Source organism: Chanodichthys erythropterus, chromosome 14, assembly GCF_024489055.1.
Source record: "Chanodichthys erythropterus isolate Z2021 chromosome 14, ASM2448905v1, whole genome shotgun sequence".
NCBI classification, from domain to species: domain Eukaryota; kingdom Metazoa; phylum Chordata; class Actinopteri; order Cypriniformes; family Xenocyprididae; genus Chanodichthys; species Chanodichthys erythropterus.
Genome location: NC_090234.1, coordinates 30184933 through 30198277, shown reverse-complemented (window position 1 = coordinate 30198277; position 13345 = coordinate 30184933). Strand labels below are relative to the sequence as shown.

Sequence of the window (13345 nt, the reverse complement as noted above, 5' to 3'; positions counted from 1 at the left end):
GAGCTGCTAAACACTGAAACAGTATTGCGAGATTGCGCATTTAAATGTAGCAGATAATTTTCAGTAACATAGCTGTATAACATTCTGTTGTTTGGTTTTGTGTAGTGAAGGTTTCTGAGAACTGGATACAGGAATTACAATACAGTCATGGAAATGGCTGATCCCCTGATAAGTGTTGCTAACTAGGGAGCAGCTATTACAGCTTTAAATTGAGCATGAAAATTCACCCACATTGGTTTCTAGAACGATTCATCATGCATGTTTCACTTTCTAATTTCTTTTGACCTCGAAATGTTTAATCAAAATGTCAGAACTCAATCTTCCAGTGAATCAATGAAGACTTCTCTCTGTCTCACACCAATAATGTCACTTAAGCTACTTGATTCCAGTTCGTTTACAGTTTTTGCAGACTTTAAGGGTCAAACCATTACCTGTCCTTAACCTTACAGGTAGCTGAGAAATTATGTAAGCACCAAATTAGTATGTCTCCAACTTTTCGGATCCTATTGGGTTCAGATTATTTTGGTTTATGGATATCTGGCAAATCACCCTTTCCTCATTTTCTCATTCACTATCTATCACTCCTTCCCTGCTTGGCACTCTTGGTTAACTCCAGTTCCTCCAGTTACTTCTTGATGAGCTGCTCTACAGGATTACCAAACAAGATTAGAAGAAAAAAAAAAGAAAAATCCCTTTCCATCTGCCTACCTGCCACAGGATCGCCTTATACACCTGCGCTTATCTTTGACAACCTGGCAGCACTTTATAACAACAATAATATACTGTCATAACTATCAGTGGATACTGTGTAACAGGCATGCACAGGTGTTGGAAGCTTTGGTCACATCGTCCGAAGTGAAGCAGCAACTATTGCACAACAGCTTAATTTTGAAGACACTATGTGGAAGTTCATATGGACCTGCACCTTGTGGTGTTTAGGCTGCCTTTTTGCAGTAGGCCAACTGGATGTTACTGCAGGTATGTATCTTTGTGTATGTAATAGGTCGGAGTGTGATGAGAGTATGATGGTTAGAATACGTTTGTGTATGTTTCAGAGGAAGCTGAACGGATTCCCGCGCTCATGAACGCAGATAAGCGTTCACAAAGATTGTTTCAAATGTTTGGAGGCCAAGAACACTTGCCAAGACATAAGCGTGATGTTTTTTTGTCCAGTGGAGTACGCCTTTGCTATCAAGAAACAGTGCAGCAAGCCGTCGCAAACCATCTTAACTACTACCAACTCAGAGGTGAGACACTATTGCAATACTATTACTATTAATATGGTTAGAATTGCTTATGTATCTAATAACTCTCAGTTACATTAATTATATATTTAATAAAGTTGATTTGTAGTGAGATTATTTGTAAAGATAAATCACATCGAATTTTGTTACACAATTAATATTAAGTGAACCGGGGTGAATTTTAAATAATTGAACTAGGTTTGAGTGGATTTTTCCATCCTTTTGGCCCTTAATGACAATATCCTACAGGAATTGACATCATTTTTGGTGGGAAAACTACAGCACAAACATGAAAATTGTTAGATTTAAAGATATTTCTTAGATTCTGGTATGCCCTTTTATAGAAATTCCTCCTTAAATTACAAGATTTCAAAGGATACTAATAATAATGACCCAAGTACTCAAAGCCAAGAAGTGATTCTGGACTTAAAGAAAATTAAAGCAATTAAAGAACTGGCTGAAAAAGTGTTCTGACATCTATAAGGAGATGAGAATAAGGCTCACTTTAAACTGGACAAGAAATAACTAGTACTTACTTGACCCAACTAAGAAGACTCAAATCAAAGCCATATTTATGTTAAGGACACAAAATTAAGACTCAACAAATGTTACCGTTAAATTCATCAACTAGAGCACGCAGTTTTGTAAAGCTGACAGCTAAGTATAACAATGGGATCTCATCAGCGTTTGGCAGTTAGATACACTCAGAGGTCGCAGGTTAGTGTTGAGAGACACCAAGACAATCTTTCACAGTTCACGTGTGATTTCTCCTTAAACAAATTAGACGGCAGTATGGTGAGGTTAAAAGTCCGTTAACACGTCGGATTGGAGCCAGTAAGGTCAAAGGTAAACGTTTATATCCATGGCTGAGAATGAGGGTGTCTGCTATCTTGTCTAAGCACCATTGAGACACTAATTGCAAAGTTGGGATTGAACCACAATGTCATCTGGACAGGTAATTGCTGTCTGTCAAAAAAATACACCCATATGTCAAAACGGTAACACTTTAGAATTCATCATTAATGAATAACTACACAGAAACAAATGTGTAACGCAATGTTAACATTTTAGTAACTACAATTAACTAACAAGAAACACTGATTAGGAAATTAGTAAGTAATAGAGCTCAGTTCAGTGAGTTTTCTATTATCTAATCAATGCGATTTTTTCATACTTCCCAGAGAACTACTAATATCTATATACAGGTTCATAATTGATGCAGATAATTCATATTGTATATATAGTTTTTGAGGTCTATAAGGTTTTGGATCGTAATGACTCAAGTGTTACTACATCCTTCTAAAGGAATTACTAATTATTTGGAACAGTATTCTAAAGTGAAGATCATGGCAACCCACTAGAAATGACTTGCCAAATTCTTCAGAAGGAATAACTGTACAAAACCTTACAAAACCCGCAAAAACTTACATTGAATTTTCTCTGTAGAATACTGTTTCAAATAATTAATAATTCCTTCAGAAGGATTTGGTAAGACTTGAGTCATTACTAGCAGGTTACCATGATCTTCAATTTAGAATTAATTACATTATGCATTATTCACATTAATTATGAACCTGTATAGTAGTTCTTAGTAGTCCTCTGGGAGACATAGAAAATAGTAGTTATGGATTATATTTTGGTGAATACCGTCATTCATCTGAGCTCTATTACTTACTAATTCATTAATCAGAGTTTCTTGTTAGTTAATAGCGGTTACTATATTGTATTAAGTGTTACTGTAAAAACATCTGTGTCGCAGAAATCCAATTTTGGTGTTTTTGACCTTTAGAAATTAAAATTACGAAAAGATCCTAGCAGGTTATTTGGGCTAAATGCATGCATCACTGCAATGATGGTAAAACCGTGGCACTTTGATATATAGTGTGGTACTGATTAATTAGCATTTTCACTTTTAAGGACTATCATAGTATTATTAATGTTCCTTTTTCATGTCAAAAACATGGTAATTCCATGGAGTCATTTAATACATAAAGTCATTTGATATATCAGCTGACCCCAAAGGATTATGTGAAGTGTTAGGGTAAATGTTAACGTCATTAGCCGTATGTTTGTTGTGGTAAATTCCAACCTCCTGGCTGTAGACCCAAATATGTGTGTGTCCAATCCCCACTTAAGTGGTCAATCCTGTGGACAATACCAAAGTTGTATCATAATAAATGCAAAAGAGTTGTATCTTTCGAAATTAAAAACTTTTCCATTAAACTGCCCAGACAAGAAACTCAGTGTTACTCACGCAAAAAAAAGTGAGCAGTCTTATTGTATTTCCTACTGTTCTGATTGTTTTGTTGCACTGATATGATACTGTTGTTGTCTTACAGTGTGTCAGGAAGTTGTGTGGGAGGCCTTCAAAATCTTCTTGGAGCGCCTCCCCAGTCAAGAAGAGTATCGGAACTGGATGAGCCAATGCCAGACAGATAGTCTCTCCATACGGGAGATTGGCATTTATTTTAGCCAATCAGAGGAACACTTAGCACTTGTCCACAGAGTATGTAGCATAAGACATGTATAATTAACGTTGTACTATGTTAGCTGATACTTTTATATGAATACAGTATTATGGGTCAGTGGGGCATGTGCATATCAGAATGTCTTACTTAATGAGTCTTTTGAATCTCTATGGTCCATTGCAGAGACTTGCACAGACGATACTGAAAAGGTGCAGTGAAACATTTTAAAACCTTTGTTTTTACCCTCAACCCATACTTTTATAAATACCCCACTTTCTCCCAGCCATTTATTCATTGTATTAGTCTCTGATTTACTCCTCACCTTTTGTCTTCCTCTTTTTTTTTCCTCAGTAAGATACCTACATACTCAGTATGCAGGTATTACACCCTTTTTTTAATTAAATTGACTGTGCATTAGAGACCCAATTATTACTAAATGGACTGTGCATTAGAGATCTTGTGTTTGTGGTTGAAGAGTTAACTCTTACATTTGAAGGTCTGTGTGTCATTTCTAACTGTCTTTTTCCTTTTTCTTCTCTCTCTCTCTTTTTTTTTTTAAACAGACCAGAGGATTCTTCCCAAAAGCAAGACAGTGTGCCACCAGGTTTGTCTGTTATGATTATGTGTTACTGATACAGTATCTTATATAAATTGTATAAAACCCTTACCTGTTAAGAACATGCCTGGATCATAATTGACATTGATTTTCAAAAGGATCAAAAGGAAAATAATATTTTAAGACAATTCAGTTTTTTTTGTATTGAGCCATAATTTAAACATGTAATATTATTTATGGAGTATAATATCTATTGGTGAAATACTGTATAATTTTGGCATGTTCTGGACCATATTTTTGGCACTGACCCTCCTGGTTTCAGTCCTGTATGGAGAGACATTTGCTTCTAAACAATCAACAGCAATTTCTAGATGTTCAGCAACTAGCAGCTGTTATACGAGTTAGTGCTGATGCACATTTATTGTGGCAGAATATAAAAAAAATCAATTGGCCTTAAAATGAGCAAGATAAGATGCTTGGCATTTTGCATTTGGTTTGAATTTCAGTTAACACTCAAACGATTTTTTCTGAGTTTGTACAGGGTTTTCATCCAAACTTTGTTTGCAGTTCAGATTCAGATGTTGTAATTGAAAATGGCAAGAAATAAACCAAAAGATATCTTATAACATGTGCCTGAACACCAAGAGTCAAAAAAATTGTCTTTAAAACTTGGTTTCCAGCAGAGACCACTGTGTTGGTGACCACAGCGGTTCCAGATGAGGTCATCTCTGAGAGCGTGAAGGAAGTTACTCCAGAAGCACCATCTGCTGTTGTGACAATGGAGCTGGATACTGAGGTAGATGAAACATACTGTGATCATTGGTGAACATATATTCAAAATGTAAGAGTGAGGTCTGGTTCTAATCGGATGCACTCATGATACATTGAAAAATTATACATATAAACAAATTTTAAATATTGAACACTTGCTAAACAAAGTTTGTGTGTGTATTGTCTGTGGTAGATCACTAATGAGATTGAGCAGGAGGCAGCTGCTTTGCCTACACGTCCTCTGGTTGAGCAGAGGGTAGAGTTGACTATGTTACTGACTGGAGAAGCATGGAGTGAAGAGCTGCTCAACTCCACCAGCAGTGAGCATAGCAGACTCACTCAGCGGATCACAGAGAAGGTACGACACACACATTTACTTGCTTTAATTTTTACACTAATGTTATGTTTGTGCTGCTGCAATTTTTTATGTTGTATGTCATTGTTACAGATTTCCGCTGCTTTGGAGAAACTAACAGAATTCAAGAGTGTTTCAGTATTGAACATCAGGTGCGTTAGTGCATGTTTAATTTTGCTAGTTGTGGCTCCAAAAAGTATTTAGACACTTAGATCACATTTAAAAATGTATGAATATCATTGCATTAGATTAGAACATACAGTACAGTCCAAAAGTTTGGAACCACTAAGATTTTTAATGTTTTTAAAAGAAGTTTCGTCTGCTCACCAAGGCTACATTTATTATATATTACATTTATTATAGACATAATGTCATATGTCTGTTAATGAAGTTGACTACACAATGCGAGTTGTGTTACACCCCATTTTTACAGCATCAAATAACTAACTAAAACCAAACTTACTGGATCAATGAACACTTGAACAAATGTCTGCTTGTTAAGAACTACATAAAATGACACAAACCATCTTTGGAAAAAAAATATTTGAAAGTGTAGTTTGGCTTGCGTCCCATTTGATTACATGGAGGGTGGGGTTTATGATCTATACTGCAGCCAGTCACCAGGGAGTGATCAAATTCTGTGGCTTCATTTTTTTAGGACTTGTATGGCACACTTGGGACAGACCCTCAAACCAACAGCAACTCGCAGTGTCACTTAAATTACCCACAAGTAATCAAGGGCTTAGGGTGTTCCTTTTAAACCCATTGCAAGGGTTCTGGCAGTAGTGAGTAACATAAGCAATGACGTACATCTGAGTGAACGAGACCGAAGGAAGTTAGCGAGGGAATGGCATGTTCATAGACAATATGCAGCATTAGCTTATCACATGCTATAGTGGTAAGGCTATTTTATTAAAAATATGAACTTTATCTTTTCTGTAGGCCACAGGTGGATCCCTCAAGGTAAATTACACTTCCTTGTGTGCATGAATGCAGGTTAGTGAGTGAGAGAATGCATTTTTTTTGCTGTCTTTCCTTGTATAAACAAGCAAGAATCGTGTTTCTAGTCATGCAAAGACTATGGAGCAAGGCATTGTTCTTATAGAAACATTAAAATACCCAGTGTTTTGAGAAGATTATTGCAAAGTTATCCCATTTTTCAACTCCTGTCATGATCATGTTCAGCTGTGCGGTTGGTGTTTTCTCTCTGCAGTGGTGACAAGGCTGTACTGGTGGAATATGTTGTGTCCCTCCAGAACAACAGTGAAGTGATCAGCAGTGAGACACTGGACTTCATTAATCTTCAATCCAACATGGTAGAGGGCACCTTTAGTTACTCAGAGGGGCCCACAGTCCAGTACACCATTATTGACCTCCACCCTGACATCACTGAGGCTCTGCATGGTACTGCTTTACGTGCTTGTAGCTACTAGTCCTTTGTGGTACATCTCAGCAGTCTGTAATGGTGTAATATTTTCTTGTTGACAGAGGAAACATCTCTAGAGGAAACCCATCCTGCCGAGGCGTTCCCAGAACCTGAACACAAGGTGAATTAAGATTTCTGTCAAGGTGACAGTGAAGTTTCCAGTATACCATCAAGATATTTACATATTCTTAAAATCTAAATGCTGATTCCTAGCATACAACTCACCAGCACATTGCTAGGGTTGTTTACAGGATATTGTAGGCTAGGCTATGGTGATCTGGGTGGTTTCTAGGGTATTGTAAAGTGATTACAAAAGTGCAAGTATATGTGATATTCTGGTCTATAGATATAAAGTCCTTTGATATGAATCTACCACTCTAGACTTTACCTCTACTTAACAAGGCACGCTATTTGAGGTTTGATTTTCAACAAAACCGGAATAGCAGAATATTAATGATAGCCTTAGCAAGCACCACCAATAACTTTCACAAAGTCTGAGAACCAGCTGTTTAATTTTGTTTATTGTCTAGGATGATATTTTATCAGTAGAAAAACCATCTGAGCTGCCTGGAGAAGTGGCAAAGGAGGTCTTTACCATTAGTTACCATTTGGATCCTACAATGTCTGAAGAGGAAGGCATGGGAGAGCAAGATGTCATAAATTTAGATGAGAACACACCACCCTTTATAGACCATCCCAGCGGTAGTTTTTCAGAGGGTAAGAACCAACATTCACATGTACAATGATTTACAGCAGGGGTGTCCAGTCCTGTACCTGGAGGGTCAGTGTATTGCAGGGTTAAGCTTCAACCTGTCCAACTTTTTCTCAATTCTGCAGGACAGTGGTACTCTAGGAGAAGGATTGATACCCCTGATTTAAACCAATATGGTGGTGAAAGACTTGTGTCAAGATGCTTGTTTATTCCTCCTTTCAGACCTTCAAGACAAGGACATGGCATTACTTTTACCTAGCCAGACCCCTACTGTGGAAGGTGAAGCTGTTGGTCCCGTTATCGATGCCAAGCAAGACAGTGACATTACAATGTATGACCTTGATCCCGCCTCTGGATCTGGTGCAATAGAATACAATTGGGTAACTGTCCATCCTAATGAGGCTCAGGAGCCAGTTGGAGAGACAGAAGTTGATGAAGAGTTTTTGAATAACGTAGACATGCCACAGAAAGAGGACTATGAATTCTCCACAATTACAACAGTGATTGAAGAGGACCAGATCTTGCCTGAGGAAACCACAGAATTGATTACTGTTGAAGCTGGAGAAGATGAAAACCTACAACATGGTAGTGATGCACCCGCAATGCCATCAGTCAAGGTGGCTGAGGTAGAATCTACCCCAGAACCTGAGAAAGAGCTCATATTACCTGCAGAAGAAGAGGGGCAAGAGGAAGACGACAAGGAAGAAAGTGTTCTAATAGAAACACAAAAGGATGAGGAAACTGAAGTTGCTGTAATCATAAAGGAGAAATCAGAGGAGACTGAAGAAGAGGAAGAATATGTTGACATTACCACAATGCCACAGGAGAACAAAGATTTTGTACTCACAGATATTTCAGGTATACAGTTATCAGAGGAAATTCTAAAAGAGGATGAGATCCTATTGGTCACCATTGAACCAGCAAGCCCAGTCTACCCAACACCACTTTCACCTGAGATAGAACAACCCTTCTCCCTCATGACCATGAAGACCCCAGAAGAGGTTGATTTGGGGCATACCTTAAATTCAGAAGTCATGACTACATCTCTGGATGTGATCGATTACAGAGAGGAAGAGGGTAGTGGTGTCCCTAGTGTCATTCAGGGTGATGGAGTTTCCAGCATTGCCTTGCCAACTAACCCTGGGAGGTCTTTGATGGTGTTTTTCAGTCTTCGTGTAACTAACATGATGTTCTCTGACGATCTGTTCAATAAGAGCTCTGCAGAGTACAAAGCCTTGGAGCAACAGTTCCTTGAACTGGTAGTGTATTTCCTCCAAAGTATATTTGTGCCTATTTTTTTTCTTTCCTTTTCCGTACCCTCACTTCTTCCTCTTTGCCCACATTCCCTGTCAAATTTCCACTTATCAATCCAAATCAAGAATGTCCAATCTTGCTCCTGGAGGGCCACCTTCCAGCAGAGTTTACTGTAACTCTAGCCACAATAAAACACACCTGAACTTGTTAATCAAGGTCTTCAGGATTTCTAGAAATGGTGTGTTGGAGTTAAACTCTGCAGGAAGGTGGCCCTCCAGGAGCAGAAATGGACATTCCTAATTCAGATTAAATTATTCCCTAATTTATATATACCAGGGCTGTTCAACTCCAGTCTTTGAGGGCCAGTTTCCTGCTGAGTTTTGCTTTAACCCTAACCAAACACACCCAAACAAGCTAATCTGGGGCTGTGTCCGAAATCACCCCCTATACCCTTAAATAGGGCACTATTTGAGGGGACAGCCATTTGTAGTGTCCGAAACCATATTGGACGTTATCGAGTGCACTCATTCAATCCCACAATGCACTGCAATAACGAGTGCACAACCAATGTACGCTCAACGGCTAGAGAGTACCCATAATGCACCAGACCAGAAGGTGGCATACGCAGCTGAATCTTCCATTTCCAAACTTCTGGTCCAGTGTGGCTACAGCGCAATATCATACAAGTATACATTCCTTTTTTAATGATTTATTAAATTGTTTAATTAAGGTTTATACATAGTTTCCATGGGAGAGTTCAAGATAAATCTTATCGTCTTACTACTGGAGCTGCCAGTTTGCTAAGTATCAAACAATTAAGAAACAGCAAGAACAAACTTTGCAAAAGCGGCAGCCCTTCTTGCACACTCAGTATGCCAATTCACTCCCTTGTTTTCATTCATACCCTCAAGTGAACCATATTAGTGGACCAATGTAGGAAATAGTTAGTAGGGGGTGATTATGGACACAGCCAAGGTGTCCAGAATTGCTTGCAAATTACAGACAGGTAGGTTAGACTGGGATTGGTACTAAAGTCTGCAGGACACCTGCCCTCCAGGACTAGAGTTGAAAAGGCCTGTTATTTGCTTTTTATGAACTCATTATTGGGATTGTATGTCCCACAGTTGGTGCCATATCTACAGTCAAACCTCACTCACTTTGAGAACCTGGAGATCTTAAACTTCAGAAATGGAAGTATTGTGGTGAATAGCCGTATGAAGTTTGGGAGGCCCGTTCTTCGTGAAGTCAATACTGCTGTTTACCTCATTCTTGAGGACTTTTGCAATACTGCTTACCAGACCATGAACCTTGCCATTGACAAATATTCGTTGGATGTCGAATCAGGTAAGACAAATTCAGAAAACCTCTCACTTTGGTAATATGACATGTTCAGGTACCTCATCACATGCCACCTTTATGCTGCAACTATTCAATGTGTATGTATGGTGGTTTGTTTTTAGGAGAACATGCAGACCCGTGCAAGTTTCAGGCATGTAATGAGTTTGCAGAATGTACAGTGAACCGCTGGTCAGGTGAGGCTGAATGTGTGTGTAATGCTGGTTACTTCAGCGTGGACGGACTACCCTGCCAGAGCGTCTGTGACCTTCAGCATGACTTCTGCCTGAATGATGGGAAATGTGATGTCATTCCAGGACAAGGAGCCATCTGCAGGTGTTTATTTTGATTATATAATGCTTAAGAAATTTTGAATGAATCTGTGCACTTTTAAGAAGGCCTGGATACAGATGAGGTCTGTATTACCTGGAGGACAGCATTCTCATTCAAGTACGTAGCTGCTAGGCTGGCATTTTCTTAAGGTGTTTATGTTCGTGTCTGCTCTGTAGATGCCGTGTGGGGGAAAACTGGTGGTACAGAGGGGAACATTGTGAAGAATATGTTTCTGAGCCACTCGTAGTTGGAATTGCCATAGCATCTGTTGCTGGGTTCCTGCTGGTGGCATCAGGAGTAATCTTCTTCTTAGCAAGAACTCTGAGAGACCAGTATGACAAGGACGAGACGGAAGACCCAGCACGGTAAGACACATTCTCTATCACAGTCAATCTGGTAAATCATCCCAACTCGAATACTTTAACTGTTCATTATAATATTCTTTCTAGTATGGACTTTATGTCTTATGTAAGTGAACATCAGTACATGAAAGCTTTACCTCAGATGTCTGAGCTTTTAGAGCCGATCACCTGCCATGAACCCTTGATGAGTTTGACCTTGAGTAAATTAGCCTTCAGCTTCTAGAAAGGTGCTATATAACTAAAACTTCACAAAAAAAAAAACAAAAGTATGATATTTTAAGAGATATAATATTTCAGTAAAAGCAAAATTAAATAATTAAATTGTAATGGTGATAAATTCAAACTATTTTTTTTTATATAAGTAAAACCAAGGTTTTTTGATTTTGCATTATACACTAAACCAAGTCAAATCTTGAAATCAATTATTTATTGAAATTATAATGAATGAGTCAGTTACATTTACATATAAAGTGCCCCTTTTATGCCTTTTTGAGTATTACCTTTCATGCAGTTCTTGAGAATGTAAAAGGTCTGCAAAGTTTTAAAGATCAAAGTGAATTGATTCTTTCTCTTAAAAGAAATAATCCATTCTAAACTGCCAGCAATTCCAGTCTCACCTCCTGTTACATATCTATATAGCACTGTAACAAATTTGCATTATGCCAGCCTATGGTCTTCACTGGCTGCCCGCGAACAACGTCTACATTGACCCACCCTCAAACACTGTAGTTGTAGCTGAGGCCTGGATGAGTTTGGTTCGTGTTGTCGACATGTCAAGAAGACGCTGTTTTCAGCACTGCACATCCTCTTTGCATGCACTTCAAAAGGATGAGGACACATGCGGAACAAAACAACAGCATCTTTAGTGTTTGTATCACTGTGTATACAAGTGCTGAGGAAGCCTCCAGAGCTGAAATTCAGATCTTTGGTTCCGTCTGACCAATTAGGGCAGAGTAGGCTTGTGGAAAGGAGGGGTTTAGAAAGACAATCTTTGAACCATGAACCATTTCCAGACTGTTTGAGAAATTAGATAAAGTGCAATGTATATTATGAGAAAATGTGCTTTTTGACATTATATGCATGTAAATTTATTGTAAGAGACCTCCAAAACAAAATTAGGAACTTTTAAAATAGCATAATAGGGGCACTTTAATGTTCTTTATTCTCTCTGTAATTACTGCACGTGCAGTACGCCTAGGAAGAAGCTTACATCTCCAGTAATGCCATTATGAGATTTGCATTACTTCATCAATAAGGCTGATCTTTGATCCCTTTAGGTCATGACTTCTTACCCCTGTGGATTTAACAATGACTGTTGCAAAATTTGTGTGTATATGTTTGTATGAAGGAGCGATGACAGTCCACCGTTTATAGACAGAGCCACTAAGTACAACCCCATGTTCGAGAGCGATTTAACGACAGGCTACAGTCATTACTACCAGCGGTACCCAGAGCCCCCAGTCCACAGCAGCACCAGTGCTGAAGCATCCACTGACTTCAGCAGTGAAGAGATACAGCATATTTATGAGAACAGCGAACTCACCAAGGAGGTATGGGTCTGTGTGCACAAAAATACAGTAATATGTTGACAACAAATTACTTTGTATACCCATTTAGGTGAGCAAGTGAATTATTTTTTTTTTTTTTTGAAAAATGCATGATACATGTTTCTGGGATTTTCTCTTTCCTGTCCATTCCGTAGGAGATTCAAGATCGCATACGCATCCTTGAACTCTACTCAAGAGATCGTCAGTTTGCAGATTTTTTGCGACAGCATCAAATGTAAGTTTTTTTTTTTGTAAGATGTCTTATTCATAGCATATAGCTTTGCATATTTTCACCCCTCACATTAATTTATTTTTATTTAATCAGAACAATGGATAATCAAAGAGAAAGTTCCTCCTCATAGGAAATATGTCCAATATCCTGCTGGGTGCATGACGTTGAAGGTGAATGTTATGAGAATGGCATGTTGTACTTTAACTTTTGTTTTGTGTCTTCAATGTTGCATCTAGTGTAAACATAAATGGAACTTTAGGGCTTTTATTTTATTCTATAACTGTGTTTGTATTGATTTGCTTGATGTGTTCCTCTTTCAGAAACTTGTCTTTTGGGAAATTACCTCTCAATGATTTCTGAGCAATTTTTCTTCAGCCTCTCTTTTTCTCTTAGAGACTTTACCATCACAAATTAAAATGGATAACTATGGATCTTTCTTAAAATAAGTTTTAAGAAAGAAAAATATATTTTGTTCCTTTTATTATTTTTTGCCCTACTGTTAAAGACTGTTTCACTTTTCGTCTATATAAGTTCACGGTCACAAACAATATTTATGTCATTGGTTGAAATGTTTTGTTAGTGCCTTCTGTTCTTAGAGCTGTGGACCGTCTCTCAGCCAAACAATCTTTGGTGTTCAGAGAAAAAGATCCCTGATGCATTATTCTTGAAAGTTACTTGAATGACTGACCATTGATGTTCTATTACTTTTAGTACATTACATGTATGTTTTATTCTTTGGTACCTTTTATA

The 13345-nt window shown here is 38.1% G+C and overlaps 1 protein-coding gene across 1 annotated transcript; it reads left to right on the top strand.

The window, feature by feature from the left end:
- Positions 1–899: 899 nt before the first annotated feature.
- impg2a (interphotoreceptor matrix proteoglycan 2a) lies at positions 900–13345 on the top strand. The gene is made up of 20 exons (XM_067410277.1): positions 900–978; positions 1056–1247; positions 3584–3750; positions 3896–3921; positions 4276–4316; positions 4949–5064; positions 5233–5397; positions 5488–5546; positions 6337–6357; positions 6608–6798; positions 6883–6941; positions 7351–7537; positions 7755–8791; positions 9911–10130; positions 10247–10457; positions 10631–10819; positions 12165–12366; positions 12519–12598; positions 12689–12765; positions 12916–13345. The coding sequence occupies exons 1-19, from the start codon at positions 900–902 to the stop codon at positions 12723–12725; spliced, it is 3279 nt and encodes a 1092-aa protein (XP_067266378.1). The 3' UTR covers positions 12726–12765; positions 12916–13345.

Excerpts from the sequence above, each read along its gene's own strand:
- impg2a (XM_067410277.1), top strand. The coding sequence starts at position 900 with ATGTGGAAGTTCATATGGACCTGCACCTTGTGGTGTTTAGGCTGCCTT. Across the intron at positions 6,799-6,882 it reads CATCACTGAGGCTCTGCATG|AGGAAACATCTCTAGAGGAA; the intron begins GTACTGCTTTAC and ends TCTTGTTGACAG. Across the intron at positions 12,599-12,688 it reads TTTTTGCGACAGCATCAAAT|AACAATGGATAATCAAAGAG; the intron begins GTAAGTTTTTTT and ends TTATTTAATCAG.